The sequence below is a fragment of the Micropterus salmoides genome, unplaced genomic scaffold (assembly GCF_014851395.1).
Source record: "Micropterus salmoides isolate LMB-PRFRI ecotype aquatic unplaced genomic scaffold, ASM1485139v1 Ms_hic_scaffold_7, whole genome shotgun sequence".
NCBI classification, from domain to species: Eukaryota; Metazoa; Chordata; class Actinopteri; order Centrarchiformes; family Centrarchidae; genus Micropterus; species Micropterus salmoides.
Window position 1 is genome coordinate 28,796,784 of NW_024044459.1, and position 21,817 is coordinate 28,818,600.

General features: G+C 40.2%; 1 protein-coding gene across 4 annotated transcripts in view; it reads right to left on the bottom strand.

Moving 5' to 3' along the window:
• Positions 1-2,347: 2,347 nt before the first annotated feature.
• The window catches only part of lzts1 (leucine zipper, putative tumor suppressor 1), a 33,952-nt gene continuing 14,482 nt past the window's right edge, over positions 2,348-21,817 (bottom strand). The window contains exons 1-9 of one of the 4 annotated variants that reach the window (XM_038703504.1): positions 20,097-20,301; positions 10,831-11,177; positions 10,571-10,690; positions 7,535-7,697; positions 7,055-7,437; positions 6,779-6,952; positions 6,435-6,566; positions 5,405-5,599; positions 2,348-5,106 (exon numbers count right to left, since the gene is read on the bottom strand). In XM_038703504.1, coding sequence (XP_038559432.1) covers positions 4,558-5,106; positions 5,405-5,599; positions 6,435-6,566; positions 6,779-6,952; positions 7,055-7,437; positions 7,535-7,697; positions 10,571-10,690; positions 10,831-11,061 — 1,947 coding nt within the window. In that variant the 5' untranslated portion in view covers positions 11,062-11,177; positions 20,097-20,301 and the 3' untranslated portion in view covers positions 2,348-4,557. Of the gene's footprint in view, positions 5,107-5,404; positions 5,600-6,434; positions 6,567-6,778; positions 6,953-7,054; positions 7,438-7,534; positions 7,698-10,570; positions 10,691-10,830; positions 11,216-12,688; positions 12,846-20,096; positions 20,302-21,817 lie in introns of those variants that run through there. The other 3 variants (XM_038703507.1, XM_038703505.1, XM_038703506.1) reach the window with 3 other exon arrangements.

The following is a 21,817-nucleotide window of genomic DNA, read 5'->3' on the forward strand; positions in this document are numbered from 1 at the left end:
AAGGAAGTTTCTCTCTGTGTGAGAGATAGAGTTAATTAACTAATTTTGAGCAGTGGGGGCTTAAATTGGCATCCGCGCCCCCTTTAGAAATGGGGAACCATTGGCGATGCAGCTGGGGGGTTGGGGAACCAGATGGTTTCCCAGCCAACCACTGAATCTCTAAAGACCGTGGGCCAATTCACACAAAGTATTCAAGCCACCTCCTGTACTAATATCCTCCACACACACACTTGCACACTAATACTGACTCCTACCTACCCCTATTGCCATTTTAACTTGTCTGTAGCAAAGGGTTCAGCAGTGTGCGAGGACACTTTGGGACTCCCTCCCCAATTACTTTGCTGACTGTGGAGGAGCTTGGGGATTTGCAGAGGCTGTGTATGTTGTAGCCTGGTCTGCATGCAGGGCTCAGAATAAACCAATAAAAATATGAAATACATGCCAAAATAACTAGCCCCCTGATATTTTAGAGCAACTAATTGCTTAGGGGTATGGCTGGGATATAGCACATTTGAGTATGAGTGTGTAATAAGTAATGAGGGTAAGGTATAAACTGATACAGTGTACTCATCTATTATTTACCGGTATGGAATATTTATTATAATGTTAGAGGTGAGGGTCGGGCCATGAATGAAAGCGCAAACTCACATTTCATAGGAGTATAATTTTTTTTTTCACAATAGTTAAAATTTTTTTGCTGTACATATTTATCCAGAGACCCTTTTTATATGTTGAAAGGTTTGCAAATGCACCTCCCCGTCACTAATGAATTCAGGCTCTTTTGTGCTTGACTGTCAGCCGATCAGCAGAATCACAGCAGGATATGAATGCATTATTATCATGTCACTGCAGGGCAAGTCACCCAGTGTCTTCAAACGGCGGCCTAACTGCTGTCCAATAACACTGACATCTGCTGGACCAAAACTCTGTAAGTCCAGATTCCATACAAAGAGATGTGTATCATTTCTTCCCCCAAACTGCTACTACACGCCATGGTAACACTTTACAATAAGGGACACAAAATTTTAAGTAGTTACCATGGAACAAATGAGGAACGAATGAGGAACTAACTGCTAAATGCGAAAACTCCTAATCAAATTTCTTCTCAAACTAATAATGATTAGTTAATTAAGATACAAGCGATTAATGAATCAGCAACAGAAACAACGTGATTATTCATGAATGAACGGTGAACGGCACACAACTAGTAAGCGTAACTACTCCTTCATTACTAATTACATAAACATTAGTTACAGTTTTTGTGCTCCCCAAGTAAAGTGACACATAATACTGAGCAGTTACTATGTGATCCTTCATTACTTCATCATTATGTTATGATTGCCTACTCTTTTTGTGACCCCCTAAAGTAAAGTGGTGCATCATACTGGGTGGTTACTGAATCATTACTTCATCATTAATTAAGTTAATCAGCAACGACTCATGATGCAAGTGATCAGTATGATCGATTCACAGACATTGATGAACTAATCATTACCTAAAAATTCATTAATATAAGATCTCCCAGTCTGTTCTCTAATAAAGCATAATTATCTGCTATATAGTCCGCTATTAGGAATTATTAGGGAATTTCTTCCCTACTATTTGTTCCCCACTTGTTTCTTAATTAACTAGTCGTTAACCAATTATTAGATACTCTATAAAATTTGATTATGGTGTTTTCTCATTAACTAATGGTACACTTGCAGTTAGTTCCTCATTTGTTCCTCTTTTGTTCCCTGCTAACTACTCAAAATGTTGTGTCCTTTTATTGTAAAGTGTTACCAATGCCATATTTAAACATCATCATCTTATGAAAAGGATGAATATTGAAAGCTAAAACATAATGCTTGTAATTGTCATCATGTGCCATTAAAATAGATCTAAAAATCTATTCTGCTGTAAAAGTACATGTGAAATGGCCGTATACATATTGCATAAAGCAAATGAGAGCATTGCAGAAAGGATACAATCATTCTGTATGTGATGTTTCTTATATGGTTATTTTGAGTAAGAAATCCCCTCACCCACCCAGCTCTGATATTTTCTTTCATGTCAGCCCAGTGACTTCGAATTTCTAGCTATCTCTTCTGTGTGGTCCTCCTTTCATGTTAGTGACGGAGCCATGCGCATTGACAATGGGCCTTAATTTGATTTCATTTTTGATTTGGTCCAATCAGCTTAGTTATGACAGGCGCAGAGCTGGAAAGAGCTGCTGCATGGGGAAGGAAACACTATAAAGGCAGAAATTAGATGATTAGACTGCAGAGGAAAACAATCTTCTCATTATTTAAGTCCAAGAAGGATGGAGAATCATAATGAGGGATTGACAAAGAGTGCAGTTGACAGCTTTGAATATATATCAACAGCATTCATATTTATTTCTAAATCCAGCATGTGCTTGTGAAGTTGTGTAATAAATAGTAACAAGTGTTTGACAAAAATTTGTTTTATGCAGTATTGTCTATTGTGGTGTGGTGTTCTTAATCAAAACTATTCAACCATATTACCTTTCAACATGGAGTGCATTAAAGGACAGTTTTTGTAATCATTAAACAAAAACATAACACAGAATAATCCAATAATATGTTTGTTGATTTTTTTTTTTAGATAAACAGCATTTTTGAATACACAAATTAAGTTGGCAAAGGTGTTAAAAAGAGCACTGATGCAAAAAAGACAAACATTTGCTGCTATTTAAATCATCCATGTTTGCACCCTAGCTTGTTTGTTGATACTAATTTCCAATTCTATCTCAGCATACCGTCTGTTTCACTGAGGCTTTTGTTCCCAGGGTGTGCAAGTTGCTCTTTGTTGGTTTTGTAGATCGAATTCAAAGAAATTTTCACCAGTACCACAGCTTTAGTATCAACTGTCCTTATGCTGCCTCCCTATTCGACCACTTTTCTGTGCTAAGGCCGAGAGTAAGGGCTGTAAAACACTTATCAGTCACTTGAGTTTGAGTGCCCCTGGTTACAGCACCTCACCTTAGCATTCCACTTAGTCTGTCTGGCACCAAATCTCTCCTGACCTGCTGCGGTAATGTAATGTAATGGTGGGTAGCTGAGTAATCTCAAGCAGCCTCATTACAAAGATTACCACACATTCTTGAGCGTAGTGTGTGCATATATTTCTGCCTGATAGTTGATGTGAGCTCCTGAGTATTGAGTGGGTCGAGTAGTAAACTTTTGCTTCACAATCTACTTTGCCCTTGTGGGAAGTGGAATAGCTCCAAAATAGTAGAGCCAAATGTCCAGGGCTGCTAGGAAGGATTGTTTGTCTCTGAGTGGAACAGTGCCAGCTAACTCTCACAAAGTTAGATGAACAATGTAGGGACAGAGATAGACATTACTGGAAGATCACCCCCTTTTCCCCTTAGTGTTTCTCTTAAAATATTTGCTTTAATTGTATTATATCCAACCCCCTTTAATGTCTTTCTCTCTCTCTCTAAACACACACAGAAGGTGAATCCAAACATTAGCATTTGCCATTCGTATCTGTCAGAAGTGGTCTACACTGTATTATGTGCATTTCTGTATCAGGAATTAACATATTGGTAGTGTAATAAACTTTCCATGCATCATTCAGGTATAAGGTTTGCTTGCTCAGACAATCCAGTGACCTAGTCCATTGGTCCAAAGTGTTAATTTCGGCTCAAGTTTAGATGGAGCCATAGAAAATTAAATTAAGTAATTAGATGACAACTGTGAGATTTCATCAACACAGTCATTCTGAACTACAGTGAACCCATTTCAGATGTTTGTGTTCATAAAGAAAAAAAATAGTTTCATATATCAATATCTGTTCAGTGGAGTGATGTTATTGTATGAGTGGAAACGATATGGTACCTGAATTGACACACGCAATGGCACTGCCTTGCGAAATAAATCACTGAAATGTTTTGAAGTTCTTAAGGATGAAAATGCATGACAGGATAAAATTATTTTAACATGTATTTTGAAGTGAAAAACAGATATGTAAATAGATATGTGCCTTGTTTTGAAATGGTTTAAATTTTCTGTGCGCAGTCCCCTTAAGAATGGACAGAGTGGGAGCACACAGTTACGTGGATACACAGGGCAAAGTGGATGATGATAGATGATATATCACTGCTATTTTCCATGCTGGGAGGGACAGATGTTAAGGCATAATCATGCTTATCATGTGTTACCATCAGATATTTACAATGAAACAGATAAATCAGCTATTGTCTGGCCTGCATCCATTAACAACTAATAAATGGAGTTTACAGTACAAAATTGTGCATGATTTGAACGATGAGTGATCCTGTTTGACAGCATGGTAAAAAAAAAAATATTGTCATTTGAACATTCAATAACTTAATATTTAGTTTTAAACAAATACTAAAAGTAGTCACAAAAAGCTATTTTCAGTTGTATTGTTGCTATACAATTATTGGCTCATGCACATTATATTAAATAACCAAATACTGTGTAAAACACTAATTAGCAGTGAATCTCCCGGTGTTATAATATCATAAATAGCTGTGGTGAAAAAACAATCAGTTCACTTTTACTGAATGTGTGTGAGTGCTTCCCATCAAATCTCTGTGGCAATAACATCGTCATATGTTTGTAACCCTGAGCTGTAGTTGATGTCTATGCCCAGCTCTGTCCGGTTCTCCAGTTCAGCGGTCAGCTCCTTCAGGATCCTCTCCAGGTCCTGGTTTTTCTTGTGCATTTGCAAGTAGTTGATCTGTAGCTGCTTCTGGTACTTGATGACCCTGTCTTTCTCCTTGTTCCATGTTTGCCTCTCCCGCTCGAAGCTGCTGGCCAGCCTCTCGTGTGCATCCTTCTCCTCCCTAAGTTGCCGCTTCAGTCTTTCCACCTCCCTCTGGAATAATTCTGTGGAGATGTGTCCACTGTTCTCCTCCCCCTGGCCCTGAGCAGGGGAGTCTGAGCCTTGGATTGGTCTTTCCGAGACCTGAGTCTGGGTATGGGCCTCAAGTTGCAAACTGTGCTGCACCCTCTGCTCTTTTGCCATGGCCAGATCCTGTTTCATTTCCTGAATGTCTGTCTCCAGTTTGCCTACTTTCTCCCTCAGCAAACCAGCCTCATTCTTCTTGCGCTGGAGTTCATTTTGGCACACCTGAATTTAAAATGTAAAATATTCAGACAAAGGCTGTAATTAAGAAGACTTTTATGAGTGATATAACAGGTCTAATGAAGTGTCAAATAAGCTCAGATTATATAAATCTGCTGGAACATGGACATCACTAACACAGTTGAGTAAGGTCACAGTTGAGTGTAGCACATAATAACAGGTATCCTTCCTATCTAAAAGGGCTTTTATATGATAAGCACTGTGTGGGAATCTTATTCACGCGTCCTTATTTGAAAACCATTATGCAATGAATTGTCAGTGAATCAGTCATCAACAGACTAACCTCAACCTCTACGGTGCGAGAGTGGAGTTTGCCCTCGTGGTCTTTATTCTGTTTCTCGAGCATCTCCATCTTCGCTGTGTTTTCCTTCAGTGAAACCCTGAGGCTTACTATCTCGTTTAGCTTGTGGCTGACGTCCGCCTGGCAGTCTCTCAGTTGCTGCTTCAAAAGTGAGATCTCCCCTGTCTTCTGGCACACCTACATTTGGACAGAAACAATAATGAAGGTGAACCAGTCATGAGTGATGTTGGGTGTGATATGGACCACACGCTGGTAGTTCAAGGAACAATGAACCGTTGGATACCCTTTCACTGTTTATGATGTTCTGTTATTTTCATTTTGATATATTTCCCTCCATCCAGCATCATGTACATTTTACAACTACAATGAACATGTTTTTTTTTTTGCATTTTCGATAAAGAAAGCTCAGAGAAAATGGTTGGGAAACACTGTGTTGGGCAGGTAACAAACAGTTGGTTTATCAGAGCTGGTTTGCTAAAAATGACTGGAAACTGGTCTGATGAGAGTGTTGAGACTGAACAAAAAACAGTAAGGTTGCTTACAGTAAAAAAAAAAAAAAAAAGAGAGCTGAAAGTTCCCTCCCAGAGAACTGCAAAGTTGGTGATAGTTCTCTATGGGTTCATCACTTTGATCCTTTAACATTACACAGATATTTGTTTAATTGATAAGTTCATTTCACACATCTTGTGAACGAACTCTGTGGCTTGGGACAATATACCTATGGGTGAGGAGGACTACAGTGATAGCAAAGCGGGAAGTTTTAGATTCAAGAAAAAGTACATAATCCTCCCGATTAAAGGCAACATTGTGAACTACTGAGGAAAATGTGAATGGAGAAGTTGGTCTATCTGACTCTTTTATGATGGATTTGTGTTTCTTATTAAACATGATATGGTGGATTTTTCCTTTAGTGATGGAAGAACATTATGTTCCCACACCTCATCAGCAGCCTTCAAGGTGTGTGCTGCAAGGTTTCAAACCCAACAGATATCACACATGACTCATGACTCACCTCCCATTGAGTTTCCTCGAGTGTCGGAGTGAGCAGTGTGCTCTCTCTCTCATAAGATCTCAGTCTGAGCTCAACAAGATCTTTTTCTCGGGTAAGCTTTGAGACATCCTCCTGAAGCCTCTCCTTCTCGGCCTGTGCAAGAGTTTTTTAAATTTTATTTCACCTATTCATGCAAGTGTGCAGTGTGTGGAATTTCTATGCATCTACTAATACTTTAATTTCTTAAATGAAATTAAGGTAAAATACTATATCTTAAATGTTTCACTGGAAAGGGAGCAGGGTTGGTGGGATGATGACGAACCAGAAATTGAGACAACAGGAAAAATAAATGGAGGTGGGCTGACCTGGAGCTGGCTGACCTGCAGCTGGAGTGCTTGCTGGGTTTTTGCAGCCATTTCGGACACTTGTCGAAGCTTTGTGGAGCATCGCTGCTTCAGTCCATCCATCTCCTCAGTACAGTACCTTTGTCTCTCCTCAAACAGTTGGCAGGTGTCTGTTTCCTTCTCCTCAAAAGTCACCTATTGCAAGGTGAAGACATCTCAATAAGAATTTGTCATGTTGTACAGTCTAATTACTGATCTTGATTAAGAGCTTTTTTTTGTAACGTGACAGCTTAGTACCTGTAGCTCCTGCAGTTCAGTCTCTCTCTGCAGCAGCCTTTGTTCCAAACGTTCAATTAGTGACTCATCTGTAGTAATAGGGGATCGAATCCCACCTGCAGTTTCAGAGAGAGGGCTTGGCTCATCTGCAGAAAGTGGGGAGCCATTAGCCTTAGATGCCAGTCCCCCACTGTTTAAACCAGCCCTGTAGCTACCGTCTAGGTTAGCACTATTCCCATTGACCCATGGAGGGAAATTGGGTTGTGCTCCCTTGCTGAGGCTGTTTGCGGGAGCTGAGCTGCCATCACTTTGAGTGACAGGGCCTGCAGAAGCACTTAGGCTGCCGCTGGTGCTGTGGGTGGGCAGGCTAGACATAGAGTTGCGTCCGGAGTCGGAGAGAGTCCCTGAAAGGAAAATAGATGACATTTTATTTTAAGGTAATTTGTCTGTCAACCTGAATAATCTAATTTAAGGCCATAGCTATCTCTATAATATAAAGACCTGATAAGGTATCTTGCTTGTGTCTAATGTCTGGACTCTTTGCTTTCTCCAGAGGACAAAGGATGTGGTCCAGGCTGTTGTGGCCTGTCTCTGTGGAGGATGTACTCCTGGGAATCACTGGCTTGAAGGCAGTGGAACGGACCAGTGACTTCTCAGCAGAGGTCTGAAAGAATGAAATGACACACAGTCAGGAGTGCACTTCCCTATTTTTGTTTTTTTATATTCAGTGGCTCCTCTTAGCTGACAGTATGGCAAAAAGCAAGTCCTCTTGTACTGTCACAGAGAGCACAAGAAGCCAAGGACGGGTCACATTCTGAAACCTGTAAATCATAATAACTGTCTTTAACAGAGAAAAATACTGTCACATGCTGTACAAATGAAAGGGATTGATTTTTCCCCCAAATCATGTCTTTTCATATTAGAAATAAAGTCACTGAAGCGTGCAGAATTGCTTCACTACAAGCTGGCTGTCTTAAAAGCCACACAACAGTAGTTGCAAGTAAAATTCACTGGACTGTCATAGAAGAGAAAACTAATTTCAAAGATGAACTTATACTCCACATGCCCCATCTGTGCTGTCCAAGAACATCACAAATAGTACAATACCTCCCCTCCTTTCTGTCCTCCTCTCCTCCCCTCTGTATCCCACATCTCTCCCCCATGTGCTGTCCAAGGGAAGATGAATAGCTCTTCTCTGTGATATTAATAATATGAGCTACTGCTGAAGTGTAAGAGGTAAAGCTTGTGAGCTCAGCATTCCTTCTCACTGACTTCATGACTGGAATGCCTTTTCTAGTTATTTTTCTCTCTTTCTATCCCTCAAACTCTCTTTGGCCCCTGATCTCTCTCTCCTTTCTCTCTTATTCCCTGCTCTGTCTCTTTTAAAGCTGCTTCCTATTCCTCTCCTTTCTCCCCCCTCTCGCCCCTGAGGAATAAAGACCTATTGAAAGAGACTAAGTTTGCCTACATATTCTTGGCACAGAAATGACTTCTCTGAGAAGATCAAGGCATTCTTAGGTCATTAATCTGGGAGGGGGTGATTAATAAACTGGGAAGGTTCAATGCAGGTTATGAGGAATGGCTGCTACCAATTAAACTACCTGCTGTGCATGTTTTATCCTCAACTTGGCTGTGAGGTTTTCAAAGTCTGCTGCTCATGTTATGCAGTATGACTTCTTAAAGGTTTTTAGAATAACTATAGCAACGGCTCCAGTCAAGTAAAAAACAAAGCTATGAAAATGGACATCAGAATCTCAATTAATATCTAAATCTAATATTCTTAAAGGAATCGTTTCACATTTTGGGAAATACACTTTTATGCTTTCTTGCCTAGAGTTAGATGAGAAGATTGATACCACTATCATGTCTACACCCTAAATATCAAGCTACCACACGCAGCCCGTTAGCTTAGCTTAGCGTAAAGCCTAGAAACAGGGCTAACTCGAAAAGTGTGCTCAATAGAATGCAGTTCTCCGCCAGGTGTGTCTGGGGATATGTGGGTGGGGATCAGGGAGTGCAGTGCAGGCTGTGTGTCCAGCATTTATGCATGTATATGTGTAATATAGTGTAAGTTTTCTTATATGGATGTATACAAAGTTTTTAATAGTAGATAGATAATAGTAGATAACAAGAGTTTGTATAGTATAGTCAGTTTTCTCTAATATTCATTGAATAGTGTTAAAATGTTGTAACTGAGCATCCTGGGTTTGCATTACTGTTTAAACTTAATACGGAAACAATAATAGGACAATAAGTCCAAACTTTAGGATTTATTTTTAACATTTTGTTATTTATTCAGAACACATTATTGTAACACACCTTACAAAATAAAACCCCTCCCTACCTTCCTCTCCCCTCACACAAAGAAGACCCCCAATTTTCCCTACCGGCTCCCTTACAGTCAAGATGGCAGCGTAGATAACAAACGAAGATTTATTCACTTTGGTGGATCATAACATTATCAGGTATGGAATTAATATGGAGATGCTCATGTTCAAGATGAGACCAAACTTTTCCATGGATGTCAGTGCACAACAAAACCCAAAATGTGGCCTGCAACAGCCTATGTAAGCCTTGTTTTTAGCCTAGCTGAATGTCGGAAATGGCTTTTGCTATGTTGTTGTGCATATCATAAAATGGCGAATACTGCTGAAAAGTTGACTAAGCTTTATGATCATTTATAAATGATAGGCTCAGTCAATAAAGTAGGGTTTTCAAAAATTGTGAATCACCACAGCCACAAGAGGTCCTTGAGCATACAATCATGTGCACAAATTATATAAGACTGATGGGTTCAGTTGTATGTGAGATTAGCTGCGGTCATAATTAGGGTAGTGTGGCATAAGACGCCCCGCTAAGCTCAATGTCAATTTATTTACACAAAATAATATTTTATAGTTTTTTTTTTTGTATCTTGGACATGGCCATGCTTAGGGTAACATAATATAAAGTAAAATACCTACAGTTGACAAATTGAGCAATGTGAGCATATGTGAACTTATAACCTCAGAATTTTACCTCAGACTTCCTAATAGTGAAGTTGCTAGTTAGCTAAAGGGACTATCCAGTGCCTTAATAACATCTAACTTACAAACAATCAACCATAAAGGGGCACGGCTACCCCAAACATACTAATCTAGCATTTTACCACTTTAACCAAAAACTATAAAAATCTTTCTCTCTAAACAATTGCATAACTTGTCTTAAATCTCCCCTTAATGTAAATATACATATATATATATAAATGGAACACAAATACAGCTTATTTTAAATGACAAAAAAATTACATGAACTTAGGTCAGAATGGTTTTGATAAAATAACTTCAAAAACTGTGATGTTGAGAAAAAAAACGTGACATTTTGTGTTTTTTGTTAGAATCCTCGTGGGTGGGTGTCTTACCCCATGTTACCCTACATCTGCATAAAAAAAATTTAATTGTTGTTTATATACTTTGTTTTTTGTACAATCATATATAACATGTTAATTAGTGAGCTTAAGAGTTGCATGAAAGAAGAAATAATGGGCATTTTGCTCACCTTCTCAATAATTTTTCCTGACTTAAACAGCAGTTTTGGTTGTTGTTGGCTGTTCTTTTCACTTGGATGATCTTCCATTGATCCTCCTCTGTGGTGCATTGACCTCGGTTTATGGCTGACCTTGAATGGAACAGGATACGTATTTTATACTATTTATTGTATAAGTGCAGTGTAATATATATACAATATACTTCTTAGTAATTAAAACCATATTGTTTGATCCCATCTGATTGCTTTCCTTGATGTGAAAATTAGCTTACCTTGATGTAAAAGAAATCTTCACTTCGTCCCGAACGGGAGTGGTACAGGCCTTTAGAGGGATGCGTGTTGGACGAGGAGCCCTGAGTAAAGCCACACTTAAGTAACCCATCAAGGCTGCAACCTCCACTCTTTCTATGATAATTTGCACCCTTTTTTAACCTATAGTCAGATGCTTTGCAGTGTTTGCTGTTGAGGCTGTTGCCATTGACAAGGCTGCTGACACTACCCATGGTCCTGCAGGCATAGGTGAGGGGATGGTGGGGCTGAAGTCCAGATGGTCAAGTTACACAGAAGTGAAGGGAAGACACAACTCATGACCACAGAGAATCACTGTCAGTGGCTTCATCTGCAAGATAAGAAAGGGGTAAAACCCAGAGAATATAGCTACAGATCATTAAACAGAAGATGTTCATGAAAGGACAAAGCCATGTCATTGTTTTCTCTGATGATTCAGTTCTCTAGTGTTGTGCGATTGTATTATTTCCTGTTCAGTCCAGACATGCAGTGTTGAAGCAGGTGTGTTCATATTTGCAAAACACTGAAAAAAACAGTCCATCTTGGCACTCTGCCTGGCTTTGTGCATCTAGATTTATGGCTCAGCCGTTGAATTTGACAAATAACCCTTTGGGTGCCCTTCCTCTAAACAAACTGGCAATTAGGCTATTCACTGCCTACTCAACACTTAGCTGGTGCTGCCATCTGAATAACACTATACAACCATTTCATAATTTCTGTTGAACTTGAACAGACAGACACAAAATTATTAAGCTTTAATTATGTGATTGGCTGGATTATGAAATAAAGATTGGAATAAACACACAGAATATGAATGGAGTTGTGTTTTTAACATTCTCATACAAGAACATTTATTCATAGGTACTAGTGAAGCTGTCTTTTCATTGTACCCACCTCCCTTTAAAAGACAACCAGACCCCAGATGCTGCTACTCATGATCTCTAACTCACAGGGGAAAAGTCGTTTCAGTAGTGACTTATTAGTAAAGTGTTCCATCTGATCAGGCCTGTGGGCTCCCCTAACCACCTGGTCCTCAGCCTTTAAGCATTTCATAATCACCACACCAACAAAGCATGGCACAAATGGCCTGCCGTAAGACACATATTAGTGTACCTATTTGGCTTGAGGCTAATCCATAATTATTGGTTACAAGGTGGTGTTTATAAGGATCCACATGGCTGTCAGTGTCATTCTCCTGAGGTGTTTGAGGGGCATGCTTAAATAGGGAAATGCTGAATGAATGCGGGAGAGCTGATCAAGGCTGTCACTTTTCATTGCCCAGAAAACACTGATAAGCAAGATGAGATGTACAAAATAGATGTTTCACAATGAGGAGAATAATAGGAGCATCACAGACAGACAGCAAGTGAGACAGAGTAGCATGCATACTGAAGAAAGAAATAAAGTTTCAGCGGTTGCTATGGTAGAATAAAAGGCTGACATTCATTGTCTATTTCAGTTGAATACAGGAACAGAAAGATAATCCTGAATTGTAAGAAGCGTTCTAATCGTGAAAGGATCACATAGACAGTTGGAAGTCTTCCAGCACAGCTTCAGTTTTGATTTTCTGTTTCATTCGGGATGGAATTCATAATATATTATACAAAGTAAACAGCTACTGTTGAGTAATGTTATGTGATGTTAAATTTGTAGAAGCAATAGTACGAAGCAAAGCAGTCCCCTGTGCCACTGATGTAAACAGTCTCTGACATGACTGCCTCTATTCCACTGTGCCTGGATGCCTGCCACTAAATCTAAACTCCAGCCTTCACTGTCACTCTCAGATATTAGCATCTACCACTGACATGAGACTGAAGTAATGAAACAATAGATTTTACTTACTGCCAGGTCAAACTAAGCATCCATCTCTAGCAAGGCCCCTGCAGAGTCATCTATCCAGTCCTGAAGAAACTGAACAGGCAGACGTGTGTATGTCTGTTTGTGTGTATGCACTTGAATAAACCAGCAGCAAATGCAAACTGCACACATATGACCAGGGCCAGAGGGTTCGCTAACTGTTCTGTGGAGGGGGAGGGTCTTCTGCTTTTCTAGTCGGTCTGTACCCAGCTTTGCATAACTGACATGCAAATTCAACTGTGTGTGTGTGTGTGTGCGTTTCGGGACCTCCGCTCCACCCAGGGGAGCCAGTGTACAACATGTGCTCCCATAGAACTGGCGTGTGCCGCTCAAGTGATTAACTCACAGTCTTCACAAAAGATCTTTTACACCCCCCCGTGTATCCCCCTCCTTTCCCCCCTATCACCCACAGACACCCTCCGTTTGTGCATCGATTCACTGTGTAATAACCATTCATCTCTTAACCCCCCCTCACTCCGTTCATCCATCAGTCCCCTCCCTCCGTCCATCCGTCCCAATTGGTGCCCTGCACCCACCCTGAACAAACAACACTTCATCTGAAGGAGAAAAAAAGCCGCTTGCCCTCTCTCTTTTCGCTCTTTGTCTGTTGAAGTGTGCCGCTCTTTGTGTGGACTCTTGTGTGCCGGTTGATGTATTCTCCCCAAACAGCCCAGGACCATATTTGAGTGTTAAATAAATGACTAGTCCTCACAATAAGAGGGCTGGAGAGCCTCAGTTTTATAGTGATTTACCACCATACTGTCTTTATGCTGTTGTTTGTTCTAACACACACACACACACACACACACACACACACACACACATACACACACACACACACACACACACACACACACACACCACGCTATTAACACACACTTTCTTTCACACAGTCTCCTTGCTGGAGTGCAAGTCTTTCTAAGGCAGTAGAGCGTTCAGCATCCCACAGAGAGCACACTGTTGACAAAACACCTTGTGGATGAAATACAATCACACATCATGACAGGAAAATATACAAGGTACTGTGTTCCAAATGAACAAACCACAACAACAGAAAAGATATAGCCCCTAAGCACTGCTGCTGACAAAACAGGTGTAAATCTTAAACCCCATTTTTGTCACAAGTAAGGTATACTTTCTTTTAATGTGAACAAAACAGACAGCTTTACCACATATCTACAGATCGAATACTGCTGATTCAGTGATATCATCACACAAAAATCAATACAGAAATCAGTTTGTTCAAATTGAACTAATAATGAACCGTGGGAAGCAGCATGACCCATAGTGTGATCTTTCAACATGTGCAGACAGAATTGCGCTACACTTTACATCATATTACATCACACTTTCTGAAGCTTTTTACCACAGTGTTTTCACAAAGAAAGTTTGACCCACTAATAAAATAATATATAGTGTCTCTATAGATCTACCATAATCGTTTTCAGCAGCCCCACTCACTCATGGTTTAAGCTGACTATCATTGTTCCTCGATTTGTCCCATTCAGCCCCCTAGGTGAGTTTGTCTGGACAATGATCCTGCCATTTCAGTTTCATGTTCCCACTCACTTTTTAGAGGGAACTGGTCAATTTCATTCCTATTTAATGCAAATATTGAAGTGATTTGAATATAGTTTCATTGCAAAATTTTAATAAGCAGTACTAATGTTATAACCTCACAGCTTTTGCATGGACAGTGTGATTAAAAACCTTTGGTGAAATGGGACATGGGGGGTGTGAGTGTGTGTGGATGCATACATCTCATCTTATATCTGATTGGCTGCATGTTTTTCTGTGTCTGCACAAAGAAGTGTGTGCACTTGTGTGTTGTGTGTGTGTCGTGTGTGTGTGTGTGTGTGTGTGTGTGTGTATGGGCGGGGTGTCACCATAGCTTTCGAGCCCCAGCTGACCTGCCTGACACAAAGCCCTGACCAGCTGACAATACATCCCCCCCACCCCACCATAACACACACACAAGAAGACACACTCACACACAGCCACACACTCCAAGAGCATAGCTAATCCATTAACACAACCAGTGGAAGGCAGCAGAGTGCTATAAAGGTCCAGGATTTATACCTGTCTCACAATGACCATGAAACTCTCCTCTGTTCTCACTGCACCTCCACACTGCCACGGTGCCAGATGGCAACACTTTAATTCTCACTGTCTTTATGGTAATTTCTAACAGATGCATGTGTAATCTATCTAGTTCAGTGTGTCTGTTTTTTTAGGTCACTCTCAGATGGCTTATTGTTCATTGTTTACATGTGCTGTCTTAAGTGCACGCAGAATTTTATACACTGTATCTCTAACATACTTGTGAGGGAAATGGTCAGGATTAAAGCAGCAGAGACCGATATATCCTGAATTTTAGTCCTTAGCACTTTCCATAATGCAACTCAATAGAATCTTTTCTTTAAAACCTTCATGACCAGTAAATGCCCATGTCATTTAAACTCTACACATGCAGGACTTTTGTTAAAAATTCAAAGCCCAGGTTAACCCTGATGACACTCTCAGGGTTTCTTTTTCTGACTGATAATGATAGCATGCTTCCTCCAGACTATTCCCCACAATGAGTAAACTGATCTTGTAACACACCCTCATACCTAAATGACAGAAGACGTACAAACAACATTTATGATTGTTGAAGAGCAGCAGCGACAGGCGTCCTCCGTTGTCACTCGGTACCCCTTTAGCATCAATGTTCAGTGCTACATATACACCTAGTATAAATAACTCAATAGCCTGCATAGCGAAGAGGAGGTTGGGGTGGCTGAATGGGTCAGAGACTGGGCGTTCACCCAGGAGACTGATATTTGTTTCCTATGTGAAACAAATAGTCAATGTTGATTGTTTTTAACAATAAAGCTACGTAACATACACAGCTAACTTAAGTTATGTAAATTAGTAGTTGTTTTGCCTAAACCTAACCAAATTCCAATAGTTTCACAATGGCAAACACGTGTTTTATTTTGAAAACCTAACCAGACGATGTATATTTATTATTGCTAACTTTACCTCGGAGACCCACACGTGCAAAGCTAAAGGGATAACCAGTATGTTAAAAAGCAACACCAAGGGGTGACAATTGACCCATTCATTCATCCATCCACACCAGCCTCCCTATACTACCTCACCAGACTTTGCTACCATCAAAAAATACTATGGCCACTATGGTCGCCGCCTTACAATAAGCTTCAATATTGTTCATAATAAGCTGCTTGCACCGATAACCTACACAGCCATATTTGTGAGGATGATGGTCTTGATGTGTAAAAGCAATGTAGTTCCCCTCCCATTCATTTTTCCAAAGAATGCCTTAGAAGTAAGACCTATTTCCGATTTATTTATTTAAATTTTAAAGTGTCATATTTTACAGGCAGCCAATACTTTTGATAACACTGTGAGATAATGGAGTTGAAAGCACAGATGGTTTTGCAAAAGGTTTTGATGTGCTGTGTTCAAGTGCTGGCAGGGATGTCTGACATCAAAGACTAGGAATTGACCACTGAAGAGAAACCTTTTAAACACTTAAAGCTCCCAAATTGACGTTATCAAATCCATCCATATTGGCTCACCAACTTCTGTATTGTACCTTTAATCCTGGAGGAGACATTAATCAATATCAATCCTCATTATGCTATTCGACCCTCTAAATCAATGCTGAACGTGAAGCCCCCCAGTGTGATGTAACATGTTAGATGACTGGAATCGATCTGTGGTTAACACAAATAAATTGATGATTCAAATTTAATGAAGCAGGCATGTCCCATTATCCCAGGCATGACACATTGGAAATTAAAGAGAGGAGAAGAAGGAACAGCTCACATGTGACAGCAGAACGTATATTTGAATGATAAGCTGATTGGTTGAATTATTGAGAAGTAATATTCTGACTCTTTCTCTGTCTGGCCTGTCAAGACCCCAGGCACACACACACACACACACACACACACACACACACACACACACACACACACACACACTGCCCTATCTTGTGTCTTACTCACTGTGGCTGAGTTGTGGATGAGTAATGTGGCCTCCAGTAGAACATCAACTGGGAATGAAGTGTGGGGTACAGACAGCCATCTATCTTTCACTTTCACTGCTAAAACATCTATCGACTGACCAAGCACACACACACACACACACACACAATGGCATCCAATAGTAGCTAATTGGGTAATCCTTTTAGTGCATTGTAAAGTAGATTGAGCATGAATAGGGATTCAATGCTGAAGAGAATACCAGACACTCATTACCACCCCAGAGTGAGGAGATGGAATACCAGGCACGGGGAGAGAGGCAGTAGCAGAAAGGGAAAGAGACAGACATGGAAAGACAGAGTGTGTGAGTGACAGAGATTTATATTCTGTGGCGCTAACATTGCACTGTTGACTACTGTATTGTCCAGCAAACAGTCAATGTCTTCTCTGTTCAAAGTTTGAGGGGTTTGGATACAGAGAAAGACTTAAGAACTGTATGTTCACTTGAATCATGTGAGTGTCATTAATTTGATCTCAGTGTCTTCTATTGGCAGCCATGTGGCCACATCTTTGACTAGAGGCCAGCTTTTAGTGAAGGACCCCCTGTTGAAATTAGATTGCTTTCAGATGCCATTATGCGCATCCAAATGAGACGTTAGGTCATTAAAACAATCAACCTCCTTGGGTTTTAATAGATAAGGAGGTTGTCTACTCTGCTCACTGGATTTGTATGGCTGGCCAACTACTGCTACTGTAACACAGGCATTTGCATAACCTTGGCAGCTGGAGTATAGAGGAAAATGTATTTTTAATGGAGTTTAAATGGGATCCTTTAGTGTTCCGACGAGGATGGGAAGTGATGCCCATGAATTTAAGGAGTCCTGAAATTAAATTTTTTAAATCTCCTTTTATTTTTCTTTATTGAGCTGCGTACAAGATTGATTATTGCCTTACAATACATCTCTGCACTTTGCTGTAATGCTTCAAACGTATGCAGTGCCCTGGAATCTGTCCAAAAATGGTTTTAAAGAGTTGTATGTGTCTTCAGTTAGATACACAAGATCACCGGCCAGCTCCATAGCCATGAAATATTTACATCTAAGGCTTTTATCCCACTCTATAAACAGCAACTGAACATGTATTGAAACAAGTGGTAGTATTTTTAGACATTCTGAATTATCACCCATCCATTGCCCACGAATATTTACCTTTTCCATTAGCCATCTCTTGTTTTGAACAGGATGCGTCATTTATGCATGATATGACAGTGTCAAATATATAAAATTTAAACTTGATGGATTGTCATAAAAGCTTCGTTGTAGTATCAGATTGTTATTTGTATAATAATTGAGATTTCAAAGAGGAAAGTACACTTCGTCAAAAATGTTATATTGGTAGCACATTATACTGACTATTGCTGGTTTCAGGTCAGTTTTCAGATCCATTTAAGTTCTGGTTTTGTAGTGAGATTACATCAGATCATAAATTGTGTTCCAAATTCAAAGGAAAGATAAACATTTTTAACTTAGTAGTAACACCTAACATTGACATTTTTTCACATAGTCACTGCACTATTTTTTAAATGTCTGTCTAATATATATATATTTTTTGTTTGATACAGCATCAAAGTGGAATGACATGCATAGGTAGGTGGAAAAGAATGAGGCCTTTCCTGGCACCGGGGCCCATTGACTCTGCAAGCTGAAGAATCTGTGATAAGGTTGTCATTCTGGAGCATAACCATCCTCCCATCCTCCTAATCTGCTGTGGCTGTGTGTATGTGTGTGCGTGTGTATGTGTGTGGGGATGGTGTAATGTGGGAGTAAGAGAAGACACAATGAGCTCACTTTCAGGGGTCTATATCATTCTGAAAGCAGCTGGTAACATGCGCTGCAGGCGATACCTGTGCTCAGCTTCAAAATAAAAGCCCCCTGACATTGTAATGCTAAATATTTCATTGTGGGGAAGCTCTGAATTCTTTCAACAGTTTGGGGTGTCATAACTGACAGTTGTCACGGCTGAAACTCACCTACTCTGTACAATTTCTCAGCTGATTCATATACCATTATAATATACTTCTATTTCATGGACGTTAATATGAAGCATTACTGAAAAGTTGAAAACTCTGCAACATCATCATGAGGTTAGACTAAACAAAGATGTTGAGATGCTGCACGACACACAGGCTTCACTCTTGAAAGGATGCTGCATTTGGGTATCTGGGACAGTTATTTTCAGAAGCGTCTTCTTTAGCAGGTCATGACAGCTCCAGTGGTTTGGTTTGTCACACACTACAGATATGGAACTGAGCTGCATTAATTCCCATGAAAAAATGCAACATATCAAAAATATAAAATGACCTCTGAAGTCACGATATTTACATCAAGAAAGGAATTCTGCACTAAGCAAAACAAATAGCTCAGCTTTTCTGCTTTAAAAAGACTAGAGACCTGTCTTTGCTACCTTCATCCTCCACAACCTCTCCTTGTGATTCTGTCTCTCCCCTGTTTTTTCCTTAGTACAATAACTTAAAAGCTGAACATGCCCTTGCAGGTACTCTTTACTTACCCATTCACCTTGTCACCACCACAACACCTACATTACTGTACACAGTTGTGATGTGACGAAACTGGGAGGTTGTGCAAAGGGGAAATTACTCCCCAAACAGATCTGTTCCTTTTATTGCTATTATATTATATGGTAAAATCATAAAAATATTTAAGAAAAGTAAAATTACTTTAGAGAATCATAGGGTGGGACATATATAGATGAACACACTTAATCCATGCTTAAAATACCTATAACAACCGTCTCTGTGTCCAGTGCCATTAATTTCCCTGAATTGCTGTGTATAGTGTAACATTTAAATGAAGCCCCATGCTGCTCCCTATTATTTCCCCAGTTTAACAACAATGGTTTGCCCAGTAATGGCTGGGCTGAAAGTAAAGAACATGATTGTTGTTTTCGGCAAAGAAAAAAAAAGTTGAAAACAGACATTTCATTCAGAGCTGGCATGTCCTTACACACAGAGATGATTTTACTTTGAAATTCAGCTTGCACATTAAAAGTAGCGAAAGACTTCCTTGTTGAGAAACTTTTGTTCACTCAGAATGCTTAACTATGTAAATAACAGACATAATTCAGTGTGGTACTCAAAAGAACAGAGTTTCCATTTTGTCCCTTACTTTGTACAAACAGCTAAAAAAACTTTTAAAAAGGCAGCTCCACTTAACAAATCACACACACTGAAGTCTGTGGGATCTGCTCGTACCACCCAGGCTCGCTCCTGGTTGAAGTTGCAAGGCTGTGAGCCCTTATTGATTCTCTACCATGATTTGTCCCCTGTCCCCTCCACTCAAATAGCCATAACCTTCCTTCAAGTCTGGCTGGAGGTGACTTACCTCCATTATAGTCTGCCTGCCACAGTCACAGTCACTGCTGCTGCTGCTGCTCTGTCTTCCAAAGCTGTTTGGATCACTGTGGGCAAACCACATTCAACCAGAAACTTTTGTTGCTGTTCTCTCTAGGTCCCCCTCTCACCCCTCTTCAACACCTGGTATGGCGCAATCGGTCCGTCCCATCTCCCATACACTGAACACTGTCACGTTCCTCCTTAAACACGCTCTTTCTCCCCTCCCTCTCTTTACAGTGAATCCTTGTTGCCTCACTTCTGAACTCCCTCCCACTCTCTCCTTCACTCTGAACATCCAACACTCCCTCCCACCCTCCCTCCGTTGCTTGCTCGTCCAGCTCTTGTACATTTCTCTTTAGGTGTGCACTATTTCTTTAGTATTTATTACCCTTTCATCCCTTGTTCCATGCATCCCTGCATCTTTCCCCACCTTGCTTCTCAATCTCTTTTTTTCTCTTTTTCTGGCATTATGGCCAGCCTGCCTACATTCAGCACATCATCTCTGCCCACACTACTTTATATGTAAGTGGTCTAAATATCTCTGTGTTGGAATGTGTGCACCTTCAAATGTTCCTTCATATTCATAACCATTGCAGCCTATATGATTGCATATGTGTGCACCTGCAAATATGTCAGTTAAGTGGCTGTTGGACTAATGACTCATCCATGCTGTTACCCACCATGCTCTGCTGCTGTAGATTTAACCTGCTTCACTGCGCCTGACTCTGTTGGCTCTCACACACAGGAAGCCAGGGGCAGATCTGTTGTGTGTTGGTTTATTTATGTAACAGATGAGTTGAATAAATGATCTGTAGTGCGCATGCATCTTTGAGTACATCCACCCATCCCTCTGTTTTTCCTTTCTGTACATCATTTTCCTGCACTCCTGTTTGCATGTCTTTCTTGTTCCTGTTGTCTTCCTCTTTGTTTTTTCTTTCCTCTTTTGCAGTCTACCCTCCTTTCTCATTCTTAATCTTTTGCCCCAAAACTCTCGACAACTGCTGCATCACAATTAGACGTATCCAAACTTCCAGTCTGTCTGTAAAATTAAGTTTGAAGTCGCTGGCCATGAACATAAAGTACAAAGTTTCTCTTTCCTGTCTGGGAATGTTGGTGATAATAATGACTGTTGCAAACGTCATTCAGTGGGTTAAGGGGTTAGGGTTAGGGGGTGTGCCAATTTGTAATGATATTACCCCCTTTACCGCCTTTATGCTCAGTGGGTGCCAGAGATTTGTATGTGCGTGTGTCTTTGTGCACTTGATACAAGCCTGTAATATTAGTTGTGGCCAGGGTGTATTTGAATGCACTCAGTTCAATACTTGACACTATCCTGGATCCCTTTTTTATACTGCCTTGTGCTATGGCTGACCACACCAAGGTTATTGATGTGATTTACCTGATAATTTCAATGTTACTCAGATCAATGTGTTTGCTTGTTAAAGGTGGGCTATAGTATTGTAATCCAATCCACATCTTTTTGTCAAATTCAATGCATATCTTATGCATATCTTACTCGGACTCGGCCACAAAACGCTATTCCAGCGGTGCTTATCTTCCAAGCTATACTGTTGTTGTGATGTTAGCTATAGTAGTAGGAGAGTTGTGAAAATCGTTGTCTGGAGCTGGTGTGCTGGCTCTAGGATCTCTAGGCTCTCTGCATGTTAGCTTTGCAGCAGCACACTAGCATTAGTTACATTACTTTCAGTA